The 16464-nt window shown below is 48.1% G+C and overlaps 1 protein-coding gene across 5 annotated transcripts; it reads left to right on the top strand.

The window, feature by feature from the left end:
* Window positions 1–258: 258 nt before the first annotated feature.
* On the top strand, window positions 259–15865 carry DAO (D-amino acid oxidase). Of its 5 annotated transcripts, XM_064481137.1 has the most exons (12): window positions 320–449; window positions 1953–2057; window positions 4241–4443; window positions 5530–5644; window positions 6917–6993; window positions 7634–7699; window positions 9065–9119; window positions 10371–10475; window positions 11356–11438; window positions 12606–12723; window positions 13383–13481; window positions 14595–15865. In XM_064481137.1, the coding sequence occupies exons 3-12, from the start codon at window positions 4250–4252 to the stop codon at window positions 14724–14726; spliced, it is 1044 nt and encodes a 347-aa protein (XP_064337207.1). In that variant the 5' UTR covers window positions 320–449; window positions 1953–2057; window positions 4241–4249; the 3' UTR covers window positions 14727–15865. The 5 variants fall into 5 exon arrangements, with proteins under 5 accessions (XP_064337209.1, XP_064337207.1, XP_010997439.3 ...); XM_064481139.1 differs by lacking the exon at window positions 1953–2057 and having other exon boundaries at window positions 259–449; window positions 12606–12728; window positions 14595–14667; XM_010999137.3 differs by lacking the exon at window positions 1953–2057.
* Window positions 15866–16464: the final 599 nt, after the last annotated feature.

Consider the following 16464-nt stretch of genomic DNA (forward strand, 5'->3'; position numbering starts at 1 on the left):
TGTCCACCCCCACCCTGCCGGCCAGACTCACAGTAGCTCAGGGAGCCACCCTCCCCTCCCCCAGGGTGGCAGCAGGACGAGGAAAGAAAGAGAATCCTCTCCAGCTGGCCCAGGAGACAGACCTCCTTGTGCCCATTAGCCCTCCAAGAACACCCATCCTCCCTCCCTCAGTCCCTCCCTTCCTCCCCTGAGGCCTGTCCACAGGGACTTGGGATCAGCCAGAAAAGTCAGGCAACTTTTCAGGGACTGGAGCGAGGGGAGGTGAGGTCTCCCAGCCTGGCCTGGGGCCAGCCCCACCCCTCGCTGCCCTGTCTGTAACTCCAGACTTTGACCCTGCACTTCAGTCCCAGCTGAGGACAGGAGGCCCTAGAACCAGGAGCCTCCTTTCAGGAGATAGGACCCTGGGTCCACAGCAACTGCCTTTTTTCTTCAAAAATTTGGTACGCCAGGTGAGTAGGGGTGGGGATGATGGCACAGCACATCTGAGCATCCTCCCATTGTCAACAGAGAAGGTCCACGTTAGAACCTGACACTCGGACCACAGGTAAGTACCTTCACCTCTCCAAGCCTCAGTTTCTTCATCTGGAAGACAGGGCTCATAATTCATCTCTTACAGGGCTAATCTGAGTATCAAATGAGATAATGACTATAAACGGCTTAGCACAGAACTGGGCACAAAGCTAGTACTCCATAGATGGTAATTGTTATTATTTTGGGGAGTGGGGAACTCATAGCCTGGTTATCAAGTATTTATAGAATATGTTTCATTTTAAAGATCAATTCTGAAACTTCGTAAGAGTTAGCCACACGGAGGAACTGGAGAAGCTGATTATATTCATTCAAATGCCTCACTTGTGACTTGCTGATTTTCTTTTTAAAAACAAGCCTTTCCTATTTTGTACGCATGTAGCAATCAGAGACGTGAGCTGCCTCAAGTTCCGTTCTGGGGAGAAGGGAGGTTACAAGCAAACAAATGCCAAGACTGAAAAGTAAGCAGAAAGTGTCATTTGCCAGTTTATTGCCGGCTGTCTAAATAGTTCTATGGCACAGTGCAGAAAGCTCAAATAGAACTGAGCCCAGATTGGCACACTGTCGCACACTGGCTATGTGACTTTGGGGGAGTGACTTCCTCTCCCTGAACCTCAGTCTCACATCTATAGACCCTCTAAGAGCAGGTGAGAGGATTAAGTAAGAGGGCGTCTGCACTGTATCTATATGTGTCTAGCAAGTGGCAGACGGCCAGAATTCCCTTCCTGCTCCACGTGTACGTAGACATTATAATTACACATACACACACGTAATAGCCCCAGCTGTATGCATCTTCCTGAATGCAACACTCCAAGCACGCTTGGTTGGAGTAATGGCGTAAAACAGAAAGCTGCAACACTAATAAAAAAAAAGTCAGCAAGAAGAGAATGGTTGATGATAACGCCGGTGTGCACACGAGTCCAGGAGCTCATGCCCTGCATGCATGGATGATTTTACCCGAGGCTGGGTCTGTCAGATCCTACAGTCTGGCTGCCGATTCTTATAAGAACCTTACGCATTTATATTGCATTTTAATACACACACACACACACACACAGAGTTGATATAATCAGTATCAAGTTTGATTCATGTAGTTTACTAAGATAATCGACTTAGGACACACATTTTTCCTTTTCAATTCTATGCCTACCAGCAACGTATTAAAAATTCCTACACTCGTATTTTATTTTATTTTATTTTATTTTATTTTATTTTATTTTATTTTATTTTATTTTATTTTATTTTATTTTATTTTATTTTATTTTTTTCAATGCGAGACCCTGAAGCATTGGCTGTTTCTCTTCATCTGCTTGATCTGATTTTTTTTTTTTTTTGCCAAGTCATGGGATTTGCCAGTGGGAGAGCACAGTGTGTAAGCACACAGCCTTGGGAGGCAGGCTAGCCTGGGCTCTGCTTCTCACCAGTTGGTGTCTGAACCTCAGTTGCCTCATCTGTGAAATGGGCATCATGAGATCCCCGAGTATGGTTAGAAGATTGAAGAAGAGGATGCGTGTCAGATTCTCAGCACAGTGAGTGACACTTACTAGGAGATGAAACGCTAGCAGCTCCTGCTGTTATCCCCACGTTACTAGTTATCAGGTCTTTTCTTTCGCAGAGACTTTTTAACCCTTTAACCCTAAGGCTCTGCAAATCCGTTGATGACAAACGTGACTTGGGCAGACCTGTCCCGCTTCTCCGCGCCTCCATTTCCCCTTCTGCACGATGCCGTCTTGCATCTTTAGAATTTTACACGCTGGAGGAACTGAGCCCCACGCTGTTACACATCCCTCTTGATCTTGGCCAGTTGGTTATAGAACTTTCTCTGAGTCTCTTTCCCCCTCTACCCTCATGCTCTTTTCTCGGGCACGAGCCACTGCTCCTAATCAGCGGTTTTGCCATGCCTGACCAGCCTTGTCATCAGAGATGCATCATGTGAAGGCTCTTTCTCTCGCTCAGTCAAGTTAAGTGACTTACCCAGGGTCACACAGCGGGCATGTGCTAGAGCCAGACTGTGCGTGTGAGCAGGTCTGCCCCCTCCCCCTCCCCACCTGGGCTGTTACTGCCACCTCCCCATGCCATACCACCTCCTGGCTTCATTACAGGGAATTTGGAAAATGAAGCCCTCTATCCATTCCTTCTTCTTGTCAGTGTCCAAAAGTGGTCAAGTCTCCAGAGGTTATACAGAGACAGTCAGAAAGCCCAGAGAGGGAAGTCACTTGGCCAAGGTCACACAGCAAGCCAGAAGTCGAGCCAGGTCTGACTTCTGTGTCTCTTCTTCCACATCCGATGTTCTTTCCATTGCTATTTTCAAGGTGCTGGGGGATAGGAGGCCACTACAAGAGGCTGGACCCTGTACCAGAACTTTCACCAAGCTAGTCATTTAACCTCCAGGATGACCCCATGAGATGGGGTTAACCCTATTGTACAGCTGAGGAGGTTGCATCTCCCAAGGCAAAGGATGGAGGAGGAGGTGGGGGGTCCCTGAGAGGGTCCGCCCCTGCACCCAAGCCCAGGCTCGCAGCTGAAAGAAGAATCACCCAGAGGAATGATGCTTTTCCCTTTGGGGGTTTTATCTCCAACTTGGCTGCTGAAAACCCAACGGAGTCCAGTTCTTGTGGGCTGGAGCCGCGTTCCCCTTTACAAAACTAGGCCGTATTGAGAATGTCCTGCCGTTCAGGGCCACAGGCTGCAGTTGCCAGGAGGCGAGGTCTGTGGGAGGAGAGCTGTGTGCAGAGAGGAGGGAAAGTTGAATTTGGCCCTTCCGGGCACAAAAAGTCCCCTTGTTCTGCCTCAGCAGGAGCCGGCAGAATATGTCCCTGCTGTGCGGGGCCCAAGCTGCTTCAAGGTCAAAATCTCCTATGTCTTCGAAACTTCTGAGGACCCAGCCGGCCTAGTACCTTGAGGCCGGCCTGGAGGGGATGCCCTGGAAGACCTGAGTTCTGAGGCCAGGCATTGCGTCCAACATGCTCACAGCTATATCCACCAGCTGCCAGCGTGGCACACAGTAGGTGTGCAGTTAGTGTATGTCAAGTTGACTTGAATTAAAATTAAATCCCAGCAGCAATAATATTTACTGGCTGTGTGACTTCAGGTAGCTTACTTGACCTCTCTGAGCCTTTGTTTCCTCATCTGTAGAATGGGGCCACTAACACCAGCCCCTGTCTTGTAAGAATGTTGGGAGACTTAGATGAAATGGGAAGCACTGAGCATGGGGGCTGGCACATGGCAGGCACTCCAGAAATGTCAGTAAGTCACTGCTTTGGTACTGTTAAGACAGTTTGTTAAGTTTTGACATTTGCCATCTTGTGAAAACTCCCATCTACTCTCTGAGGCATGAGTTATTTTTCTCATTTTCTGGAAGAAGAATTTGAGGCTTGAGAAGCATCTTGCCCAAGGTCAATGGCCAGCAGGCAGCAGAGCTGAGATCTGAGATTTGAAGCCCTAACCACTAGACCACAGCTGGCCAGGCACTCTGCTAGGTCCTTTGCATTTTCCTGGCCTGGGGACAGGGCATTCAGGAAGGCTCCCCAGAGAAAGCCACATCACTCACCAGCTGTGTGACTTTGGGCAAATTGCTTTGCCTCCTCATGCCTCAATTTTCCCATGTCACTGAGAGGATCAAGTGTCTGGCATTTTCTAAGCCGCCAGTGGATGTGGCAATGGTGGTGATGATGAAGATATGATGGTGTGCCTCCAACCTCCCTTCCTGCAGGCTGGCACAATGCGCGTGGTGGTGATCGGAGCAGGTGTCATCGGGCTGTCCACTGCCCTCTGCATCCATGAGCGCTACCGCCCAGTCCTGCAGTCACTGGATGTGAAGGTCTACGCGGACCGCTTTACCCCGCTCACTAGCACCGATGTGGCTGCCGGCCTCTGGCAGCCGTACATCTCCGATCCCAGCCACCCCCAGGAGGCGTGAGTAAGGGTCCCAGAGGGTGGTCCAGGGCTGGAGGGGCTGCGTCTGCATGGAGGATGTCCCCTCTCAGGGTTCCCATCACCAAGAACAACCCCTCATGGAGGCTCTGGTCTGACATGCTGTGATGAAAATAGTAATAAATATTAAGTCCCTACTGTGGCCAAGATAAATGCTACACTTGATCTTGGCCAAAAGTTGAGACACCATGTGTGCCTGACAAACAGAGACTTTATGTCCATTCCTCCCCTAAAGTGGCTGGCTGCCGAAGCCCTATTCATCCGCCAATCAGGAAGACCTCTAAATGGGTGGATCGATATTCAGGTTTAGCAAAGAAGTTGCAGAGGTCATTCTGTTAGTTTTGAAACCACCAGCTGCTGCAAAAAAGGAACCTTCAAGTGAATAATGGCTGGAACAGAAGTTTCATTCTCACTCCCATCAATGCCACAACCAATATTCCTGATCAGTGGGTGGCAATTCAGGGGCCTGGGCTCCTTCCATCGTGTGGCTCTGCCATCCTCCTATGTGGCTTCTAACATTGCCATTCTCATGGGCCAGCGTCCACAGAAGGAGCACAGCATGAAGCCCACGTGGGTGGAATCTTTATGGTCAGTTGGCCAGGATGCAGCCACCTGGCCACCCTGAGCTGCAAGGGAGCCTGGGAAATGTTGAGCTGTGTGCCCAGGAGGCAGAGGAAGCATTTGGAAGCAGTAAGTGATGTCTGCCCTGGCACTTACAGTCGGGGTGCCCAGAGTGAGCCTGAACTATGTGGCTCACAGTCCCCAAAGCAGGTCAAAGCTTTTATTTAAATGAGCGGCTACATGATCCCAAGCCAGATGTGAGCTTCTAATGGCTGTGATGGCACATCCTTTGCTTCTGGTCTTCTCTATCCTATGAGTGGGGAAATGGTGGAAAGTTGGGGAGTAGGGAGAGCCGTAGTATTTGGGACACTGCAGAGTGAATGTGGTGGATTTCTGGATCTGGGTACATCCCACCAACCGGCTCACAGCCCCACACAAGCCGACCCTTAGAGATTTCTCATCCAGCCCAGGGAATTAGGTGACCTAGACTCTGGACCGTCCTTCCAGGCTTTGGAACCAGCAGACCTTCAACTATCTCCTGAGCCACATCAATTCTCCCAATGCTGCAAACATGGGCCTGGCCCTAGTCTCAGGCTACAACCTCTTCCGTGAAGCTGTTCCGGTGAGTGACGGGGTCCTTGACCACAAACCAGGGCTGGGGCCCCCAGTCTGGGGAGTCCTTTGAGCCTCTTAGGCAAAGACTCCCGCATTCAAAACAGATTTCTTTTAAATTTTATTTTTCCTTAAAATTTTTTTTTTTTTGCTTGTTTTCAACTTTGTTATTAAGTTGGCAGACACCAAAGAAGCTTCTGATGAACAGGGGGAGGTAGCCCCTTTTATGTGTGTGTGTGTGTGTAGCCCTTTTTTGAGTGGTACAGGTCAAACTGAGACACATCCTATAGTGGTGCGCCCTTGATGCTGAAGCCAAAAGTTTTCCTGCTCCCCTGGGGCTTCCAGGACTTTCCATCAAGATGGACTAAAACACTCACCATGGCACAGACTTCTGAGTGCTTACTATGTGCCAGGCCCTGTCCTGACTACTTTTTAACTAGCGACTCGTTCAGTTCTCATCATAATCGGAAAGTTAAGGGCTATCATTGTCCTCCTTTTGCAGATGAGAATCTAAGAGGCTCAGAGAAATGGAGTGACTTCCTTGAGCTCACAAAGCTCTAACTGGCAGAGCTGGAATTTGAGCCCAGGCAGTCTGTGACCACAGGGTGCCCAATGTGTTATGAAAGGCAGAGCCAAGCGGGAGTGTTCTCAGGTTTCTTGGAAAGGGTGGTCTAGGGGTGCCCAGAACCCCATGTCAGCTCTCCAAGATTTGTCCAATGTTTAGCACATGCAAAGGGCCTTACTTTCATCAGCTATAGCCCCCCAAGAGTGATTATTAACCCCATTATACAGACAAGAAAATTGAGTCTCAGAGAATTCAAGGTGGTCAGTGGCGAGGCCAAAATCTTCCCCCGGGTTGTCTGAAGCTACATTCTGTTACCTCCCATTCTTATCCCTTGGTGATCCTCACCCCATTTTTCCTTCCCTACTTGTGACAGCCTTACTTATCTGCAGCCTTGTTCTTACCCTTAATATAGCATCATGGTTAAAAACATGGACTCTGAAGCCAAACTCTGTAGGTTCAAATCTCAGTTCCACCATTTATTAGCTGTATGACCTTAGACAAGTTGCTTAACCTCTGTGAGCCTCAACAGATCCATCTGTAAAATGGGAATAAAAATAGTATCTACCTCAATGGGTTGTTGTGCAAATTAAATGGATTGGCACAAGTAAAATGCTTGGAACAATGCCTTACACACAGAAAACATTACGTGGGTTTTGGTTATATCATTCTTATTCATGTTCATCCACCACTGTGCCTTCTTCTCTCCTTCCTCTAAAGGATCCTTACTGGAAGGACATAGTTCTGGGATTTCGGAAGCTGACTCCCAGAGAACTGGACAACTTTCCCGATTATAGGTAAGGGTATTGGTACAGGTGAAGGGGCTGAGGCCCCATAGTTCAGAAAGACTTGTCCAGAAGATGGAGGCACCAAATTTTCTGTTCCATCCCAGTCCTAGAGGCCCTGGTACCCTGGTCTCTCACTGCTCTAACCAGCTCCTTTGGAGAGCCTACCATCCCAAACTGCACCTTAGACTAGGGAGGCAGGGCATACAGGATGATGGATCTCAAGCTCCATACCACTATCCTATTTTGTAGATGAGGAAACTGAGCTTCAGAGAGGCCAAGTCACTTGCTCAGGTCACACAGCCAATTGATCAGAATGGGATTCCAACCCAGCTCAAACCCCTCTATTCCTTTCTCTACAGCCTGATGCCTCTCTGGCCCTCTCCTCACCTCATCCCATGTCTGAATCCCCTCTACAAATGCACCTAAATCTCCACTTGCACATCTCAATGCCAGGATGGCTTTGTCTGATAGAAAATGTTTCCTTGTTTTGAGCTGAACACCACTTCCCCCTTGAATGTCAGCCAGTGGTCCTTGCTCTCCCCTTTGGTGAAGCCCAAGAATGTGACAACTCCCACCTGCATTTGATAGCCTTCAAATATAACTCTGGTTCTGATCCTTTATTCCTACCTTTTGCCCACGGTGATTCTAGCTATGGCTGGTTCAACACAAGCCTGATTCTGGAGGGGAGGAGGTATCTGCAGTGGCTGACTGAAAGGTGAGATTTCCAGCTTCACTTTGAGGAAAGCACCTCCCAGGGACCAGGGGTATAGTGGATATATTGACCAAATCCAAATGATGGTGAAAACCTTTAAGTCTGGTGGGAACTATCCTTGGTCCTGATCACCTCTGTGCACTGACAATGGTTCCCACACCTGGTTGAAACTACCTGGGAACTTTTTACATGTGGCATTTATTGTTGGCCTCACTAAAATCTGTGATGTTTGTGTAATAGTTTTAGATAGATTCTCTTAATTTTTCCAGATATGTTTACATCATCTACAAAACCTAAGTTGGCTTTTATTTTGAACTTCATTTTTTTTCTTGTCCAACTGCTGTGGCCAGTACCTCCAGAAAATTAAAAGATGATAGTGGATGACCCTGTCTTGTTTCTTACGTTGATAGGAATCTTGTAGTGTTCTAAATTAGCAAACATTAGCTTGAGAGATACATTTGTATTTACAGTCACATATATTTCTATTAAGGAAGACTCCATATATTTCCTACATATTATTATTTTATAAAGATTTTTAAAACTCTGGAGTGGACAGTGGCTTTTATCAAGTGACTTGGGATTTAAAATGTAGATTTCAGGACCCCACTTTATATCTACTGAATCAGATTCTCTGGAGTGAGGCTCAGAAATTTGTATTTTAAGAGGTTCTCTGAGGGATTATAATAATCAGCCAGGTTTGGAAACCACTGTATTAAAACATGGTTATTTCTCCTAACTTTGGGACACTTATGACTCCTGTCCAGTCTCACCCAGAAAAGAATGCTCCCAGGTTTTCTACCTTGAGGAAACCATGCAGATGAAATAATCCTGAGATCATGCTTCAGCTTGTATATGGTTTACTTCCTGTTCTTTTAATGTTTCTATTATATTCATAATAGTGACCTATATTTTCCCTCTGTGAAATTTAGGGGGAAGTGTGGGTGTGTCCAGCCCACTTCCTTCCTCATGCTCTGCTTCTTCCAAAAGAGCATTTGGCATTGGTCCAAGCCCATCCTTCCTCCGCCCAGCATCTCATCCCCTTTGATATTACAAATCAGCATGGTGGTAGTAAGAGTCCCAATTCCATCATCAACTCACTGTATGACCTTCAGAAAGGCCCTTCTTCCATCTCCATCTGCCCAGTGAGGGGCTTGGACCATCTCAGGTTTCCCAAGAGACATTTCATGGACCACTAGTCCCTCAAGGTGCTCATGAGCTCATTGGACTGTACAGCCATATGCTCGAGGAGCATCCTGGGGGACTAACATCCACAGAAGATTCTTTGGGAAATGTCCCCCAGGCCATCCTCTTGGAAGGATGGGACAGAGAACTGAATACTGGACTTTTCAATGTTTTTGATTATCCCAGGTTAACTGAGAGGGGAGTGAAATTCTTCCTGCGGAAGGTGGAGTCTTTTGAGGAGGTGAGCTGAAGGGCTAGAGGGGCTGGAGGAGCTGGAGGTAGGACAGAGGAGCAGAGGGGAGGCCTTTGCTTCCAGTTGCAGGGTTGGGGGGGGGTGCTTTTCAGGCTTCCAGGTTCCCTTTGAGTCCTGCTCCAGATTCTAGACCTTTTCTTTTTTTAAATCTCAGAAGGACTCAGGCATTCTGCCTTGATGTTGGTGGCAGGAGCAAAAAGACAGTGGGATCACGGTTGCCATTAGGGGCTATGTGTGAGTTTTAGGGCCAGAGAGCTGGCTGTCCCTTCTCAATGTCAGCTGCACCTGACCCCAAGTTCCTGACACTTGGTTGCTTCTTACCAACATCTGAGTTGATGTTCCTACAAAGTCAAGGCCCTCAACTGACTTACCTCCAGAGAAACACCACCCCCAGTAATGATGATGCTAGCAGCTACCGTCATCAGGCACTGTCTATGTACTGGGGGCTGTGCTGTATGACTTCACTCCAGCCCAGCCCCTAGAACAGTGCTCGGCACATGGAAGACACTTGGCACCTGCAGCCATTAACATATATGAACATCTACTCTAGGTCAAGCCCCGGTGGGCACTTGATATACATAGTTGACTTAGACACAGCTCTCATCCTCAAGGGGTTCACAGTCAGTTTGGCAAACGCTGGCTCATGAACAATAGCAGTGCCTTGTGATGGGTGTGTGTGCGTCCCAGGACTGACCTGTAGAAGGAGCACGGGGGCTGGGCTGGGAGTTTGGTACCCCTGATGCCACATCCTTGAGCTGTGGAACATCCCATACAATGCACGGAGCTGGGGCTTCCAACATGCCTTCCGCAGATGTCTTGGCTGAGTAGGAGTCAAGAGAATGAAATAAAAAGGAGACGGAAGGAGGGCGGAAAATATCTCTGCATCCTTTCTAACTTCTTCTGGAAGTTTCCAAGAAGGTTTCCTTCTTCTGCACTACTCCTTTCCAAACTCTTTTACATGCAGAGTCCCACTGGAGCCTCCCAGCAGCCTATGAACAAGTATTACCAGGCCCATTTTATAGCTAAGGAAGCTGAGCCTTAAGGAGGTGATGGGACAGTTCTGAGGTCACAACGTGGGTAAACGGCAGAGGGAGATTTGGAGGCAGGCCCATGGTTTCCTCACTGAGCCTCCTCCCAGCTGCTCCACAGAGAGCAGAGAGCTGCAGGGTAGGAGGAGGAGGCAAGGGATTTTAGGGTCCTCACCTCCTCTCATCCCATATGCCCTCTTGGTTTTACCAGGTGGCAAGAGGAGGCGCCGATGTGATTATCAACTGCACTGGGGTGTGGGCTGGGGCGTTGCAACCAGACCCCCTGCTGCAGCCAGGCCGGGGGCAGATCATTAAGGTGAGTCTGAAGGTGAGGGATGAGCTTTTGTTGATAGAAAGGTTGTTTCTGCCTGCTTATTTCATCTCCAGAGATGGAGGATGAATCGGGGACATCTGTTAGAGGAACCCCCTAGCCTTCATGGAACGGACATGTCAAAGAAACAAGAACCAAACGACCCTTCCAAATGTGCTCTTCTGGGCGGGGTTCTTCTTAATAGTAAATCGTGTGTGTGTCTGTCCATATGTAGGAGCTGCCTAGGCCTGTATCGCACAAAAGAGCAGACATTTATGGAGTGTCTACTAAGTGCCAGACACAAGCCTGAGCACTTCGTTGTGTTAATTAGTTTGACCCTTACTGTCACCCTTTGAGATGAATACTATCCATCATCTCACTATTGCCATCTTACAGATGGAGAAACGGAGGCACAGAGAAATTAAGTAACATGCACAAGTTCTCATCGCAGTTAAGTGATGGAACTGGGATTATAACCCAGGCAACCTGGTTTAAGAGCTTGCGTGATTCATACATCGTTTCACACCACCTCTTCCTGTGTGCCTATTTGTGGGTGTGCCTTACGTGTATGCCCAAACTGAGTGTACATGAGTGCATTCATAGGTGCGTGTTCCTGAGAGGGGGCTCTTGTGTGTGTGTGTGTGTGTGTTTACACACGTATGCTGAGCTTTTCTGTGGATGAGAATGTGTGATGCTTTGGGAAGCAGGGGTGGCTCTCAGTTAGGGCAGCTCTTCCTGCAAAAGCAAGCAGGGAGGTGCAGACTTGGGAGGGTTAAGGAATCAGCTTTGCCACTCTTGTCAGAACATCTGGTGATAGAGGGGTGCAGGGGAGGGGAACCCACTGATCTAACCCTCTTGACGAAACTTCTGTATCCTCAATCCACAGGTGGATGCTCCTTGGATGAAGCACTTCATCATCACCCATGACCCAGAGAGAGGCATCTACAAGTCCCCGTACATCATCCCGGGGTAAAAATCTGACATCCTAGGGCAGACGTGGGGGCACCTTCCTGCCCTCTTTATGCACCGCCACTGTCTGCCCCAGGTCCCTTGCTTAGTCTTTTCAGGTTTGTTCTTCCAATGTTGTTAAATGAGGTTGAACCATTAAATCTCTGGGAAAGCAGGACTCAGCCTTAACCCGGCTCTATCTTGAACATGCTTTTGGGTGACAGTACTTGTGATGCTAGAGACAAAGGTAGCTGATATGATATCAGGCAATGAGACCAGCAGTGTTGTGAGTGGCAATAATGGGGTGGTGGTGGAGCTGACGATGCTAACTATTGACAGAATAGCGGTGGTAGTAGAGATAGGATTGTTGTAGATGAGATCCGTGTGGATGAGGGTAGTGACTGGGAGTGGGGGTGGTAGTTGGTGCTACTGGAGACGACACCATCAATGGTGATGTTGATAGCGTGGCAGAGCTGGCAGAGACGGCAATGTTAATGGTGTGACTGTGCTGACTGTCTCAATGGCGATGTTAGTGGCGTGGTGGAGGTGACAGTATCAATGGTGATGCTAATGGTGGTGGTGGAAATGGTGAGTGAGGGCGATGGTGATGACATATTAATGGTAGCAAGGAAGACAGTAGTAAAGATAATGTTGTTGTTGGAGATGACAATATTTCCCCAGATTTACTGAGATATAATTGATATATAACATTGTGTACATTTAAGATATACAACATGATAAAAAAAAAAAGATATATGACATGATTTGATATATGTATATACTGTGAAATGATGACCACATAAATTTAGTTAACACATCCAACAACTCATATAATCACAGTTTGTATGTGTGGGGGTGGTGGGGGTCGGGGGGGGAACATTTAAGATCTACTCTCAGCAACTTTCAAGAGTATAATACAGTGTTGTTAACTGTCATTACCATGTTGTCCATAGAAGGAATGACAATGTGGACAGTGATCTTAGTGGTGATGGTGGAGGTGGCTGTTGATGGGGATGATGACATCTATTGCAGTAATGTTGATGGTATTGTTAGCAAGGATGGTAATGTCAATGTTTAGTGTTTTAGGTAGACATGGTGTTAAGGGTGAGCATAGCAATGATCCCCCGCCCTGCTTCATCTCAAAGTCTTCATTTTCCCTCATCTGTCATCCCGCTCACTTTTATCTAGGATCCAGGCAGTGACTCTTGGAGGCATCTTCCAGCTGGGGAACTGGAGTGAGACAAACAATATCCAGGACCACAACACCATCTGGGAAGGTTGCTGCAGATTGGAGCCTACACTGAAGGTCAGGTGGGGAGAGACATCAGTGCCCTAGACCAGGATCCTGGCAGCTTGATCATAAGGACACTTGAGGATGGGAAGATATCATGACTGGGGTAATTGGGCAAAATAATTCCAACAAGGGACAGTGGAAGACACTAGAATCTGACCATGTACAGGGAAGTCCTACTGTGAGCTGGTGAAACCTATCTGGTCATGACTCAGAATTGATTTCTCTTGAGGTGGCATCTCCCAAACACCTTAATCTGTCTTCACAAGGAGTAGATGTATTGGGTGCAGAAATCTCAGTTTTCACATTTGCCTGCTAATGGTGATGATGATAGTAATGGTGGTAAGGGTGGGGATGAAAGTAGTGGTTGGTGTTGGCGGTGACGAAAACACAGAGGGTGATGATAATGATTTGATGAGGTGATATTATGGTGGTGGCTGGTGGTGTTGGTGGCCAATAAAGATGGGATAGTTGATAGCATTGGTAGTGAGATGGTAGTAAGGATGTCGGTAGAGAGTGTAGTGGTCATTAAGAAAAGTGACTGTGATGATGGTGGTGGTGGTGGTGGTGGCGGCGGTGATGGTAATGAGGTTCCAAAAGCTATCTCTCTATCACCTAAAAATGGCATTAGAAAAAAAAATTCAGATATGAATCACTAACACTCTTCTTTCCAGGATGCAGAAATTGTTGGTGAATGGACTGGCTTCCGGCCAGCACGCCCCCAGGTTCGACTAGAAAGAGAACAACTTCACTTTGGATCTTCAAACACAGAGGTATGGTCTCCTAGCAAGGAGACTCTCCCGACTCCTGAGAGGGCTCAGTTATTTCCAGGGAAACATCATGTCTGACCTCAGGCAGGAGCAGCAGTGGCTGGTATCCCCTCCTCTATAAATGGGGAAACTGAGGCTCAGTAAAAGTAACGGACCTGCTCAAGGTTATATAGAAGGAAACACCTCAATTTGCTAGACCCTCTGGTCCAGTAGAAGGAAAGGGGGCATTTATTGAGCATCTGCTTTGTGTCTATGATGTGAATGACCTTATTGAATCTCCCCTACAGCTCTTTGGGATAGATTCTCCCCATGCTTCAGATGAGCAAACTGGGATTCCCAGAAGTAGAAGTCACTTGGCTAAATCAGATCACTGGCAAGGGCCAAGGCTGGGATGTGGTTTGAATTTGAGTCCAAAGCCATTTCCCAGATGTCCATTTTGTGGCTGCCCCATCATCTCTCTGGAGTCCCCTCTCTTGTCCTCTCTCATAGGGTACGGATTGGGCTTATCGAAATGGCTGAAGGAGTCTAGGTCACTTTTCCTCCCTTATTCTGGTCATATAGTGAGGTGTGTGTATAGAGGAGTTTTGTGTATGTGATGTGTGTATATAGAGGTCATATGTGTGTGTGGTGGTGCTGGGGGGAGAGTCACATACAGAGTTTAACTGCCTGCTGATGGTTTCAGCTTTGAAAAAGGTCCCTGGGGTCTTGCCTCTCTCCAGAGTCCACCCATACTGTGGCCCCTGCTCTTCCCTCCCAAGGTGGGGAGAAGGGGCTGTCTATTAACACAGGAGGTTCAGCTGGATGGGAACCAGGAAGGGGATTTATGGAACTTCAGATAGTTTGATGCTGGGATGAGGGGGAAATATCTGACCTCAAGTTCTAGATGATTCTACTTTTCCTGTGCTGAGTACTTAACGCAAGTCCATCTCCTAAGCAGAAGGGGAGTCTAGGGTATTGACCTCCAGCTCCCCAAACACCCCCCTTACTGCTGTTCCCAGGATCCCCACCAGGGTACCCAGAGGAGCTCTGGTACCACTGGGCTTGGCCCAGGATTCTTTAGGAAGCTCCTGAGTCTTCCAGTGCAGACCCAGCCACCTTCTCTCTTGCCTCTCCCAGGTCATCCACAACTACGGCCATGGAGGCTACGGGCTCACCATCCACTGGGGCTGTGCCCTGGAGGTGGCCAAGCTCTTTGGGAAAGTCCTGGAAGAAAGGAGTTTGCTCAAAATGCCACCATCCCACCTCTGAAGACACCAGTGACCACCACTCCCCTGACCGAAACCCCCTGCTCCCCTCGGCCAACTAATCAAGGTGCTCCTTTGCTTACTCCCCACCCCTATCCTGGCTCCTTTCCGCAAGAAGCCCAAGATGAGTGGAAAACACAAGGTCAACTCCTGGAGGCGAGTCTGGCTCTACTTGGGGGCCCCTATGATGGTTGAGGTCTCTCCACCCTCTCTGGGCCCGACATTACCAAGAACAGCTGGAGGCTGTGGTCCTATGGGTCCTCAGAAGGAAGGAAAGCTCAGAAAATCCAAGAGGTGAGCAGAAAACTGAGGATAGTTGAGGTTAAGAAACCTGATGACAAGTCACACTAACACATTAAAGGCTCTGAAAAGTCCTGCAGCAAAGACACCTAACCTATGCTGTTTAGTCTGGTCTTCCTAAACAGATCTGGCTATGGAAACCCTTTTGCCCAGAGCACCATGACCACAGAATGCACTTGAGGCAACGCTGTAACCAATTTCATCACGATAAGTTACAGGTAGGACCAGAAGGTAGAGGAGGGAGAAGAGGTGAGGCATTGAACTAGCCACACGTGACGTCTCTTCCACATCCAGGACTCCTAGTGGCATCAGCTGCCCACTGAGTGGCCCCTGTGACCGTTGAGAAGGGGTCCCGGGAGGGCTGATCCCACAAGGATCCCCTTCATAGAGAACTAAACTCACCAAGCATACTCCATGCTTGAGAGGGCAATGGAGGGTCGATGTAACATCTTCTTTATCTTTTGGCGGGAACCCTCTGAGATGGCCGACTGGCTTCCAGATGTTTATGAATGAGCCCAGTAGGCACCTTAGCATCTTCATCCCTAATTATCTGCCTCCACCTCTGAGGTTGAACTTTCATCTGTCTGGGGTTATTGTGAAAGATCAGATTGGAGAAGTCTTCCTGTGTCTGGGACCAGTGGCACCCTAAGTGCTGTGAAGAGGTCTTGGTTGACCCACACCATCTATGTCCACGCCATTACTGTCTGTTTCTTTCCATGTCGTTTCAACCAATGGGTTCTTTGTGAAGCATCTGCCATGATTTTGGCTGGCACTAATCTAAGTGGGGTGAAGCAGTCCAAGATCTCAAAATTCCTGTCCTAATAATAATGATTGTAATTATCATGACAGCTATAATTTGTTGCATGCTAACTGGGTACCAGTGCTAAACTCTTGCATACATTACTCATTTAATCCTTACAACCTACCCCCACCCTCTCATGAAGTAGCTAATTATCCCCATTTCGTAGTTGGGAAGACCAAGGCACAGAGAAGCAACAGAGGTCAACAGCTGGGAAGGGGTGGACTGGAGATTTGGGGCAAGAAATTATGTGATCCCAGTGCCTTACTTGCAACCACCATGCAACACTGGGTTCCAGGCTGGGCGGGTGGCGGGGGTTGGGGGAAATATACAGTTATGAAGGAATCGGGTGGCTTCCTCCCCAACTCTTTCTGCAAACACACTGGAAAAGAACCAGCTCTCTCCTCCTCACAGCCACATTTGGACCAATACCGGGGGACTCCCACCAGGTTGCAGCTGGGGGCGCTTCCTGGTGCTTCGAATGAAACACAACATTTAATTTTTGACCAAGGTGATTACCCAACCTCAAACTCTCCAGGGACAACGACCCCTACCAGTCAAGTTTAGTTGTCAGCAGGAAACCTAAATGGCAACACGGTGAACTCGAAAAAAATTTAGAGAGCCAGGAAAGTCCACATTCAGA

This window comes from Camelus dromedarius, chromosome 31 (genome assembly GCF_036321535.1).
Source record: "Camelus dromedarius isolate mCamDro1 chromosome 31, mCamDro1.pat, whole genome shotgun sequence".
In the NCBI taxonomy this organism is placed as follows: Eukaryota; Metazoa; Chordata; class Mammalia; order Artiodactyla; family Camelidae; genus Camelus; species Camelus dromedarius.

Excerpts from the sequence above, each read along its gene's own strand:
- DAO (XM_064481137.1), top strand. The coding sequence starts at position 4,250 with ATGCGCGTGGTGGTGATCGGAGCAGGTGTCATCGGGCTGTCCACTGCC. Across the intron at positions 10,476-11,355 it reads GCCGGGGGCAGATCATTAAG|GTGGATGCTCCTTGGATGAA; the intron begins GTGAGTCTGAAG and ends CTCAATCCACAG. Across the intron at positions 13,482-14,594 it reads TTGGATCTTCAAACACAGAG|GTCATCCACAACTACGGCCA; the intron begins GTATGGTCTCCT and ends TGCCTCTCCCAG.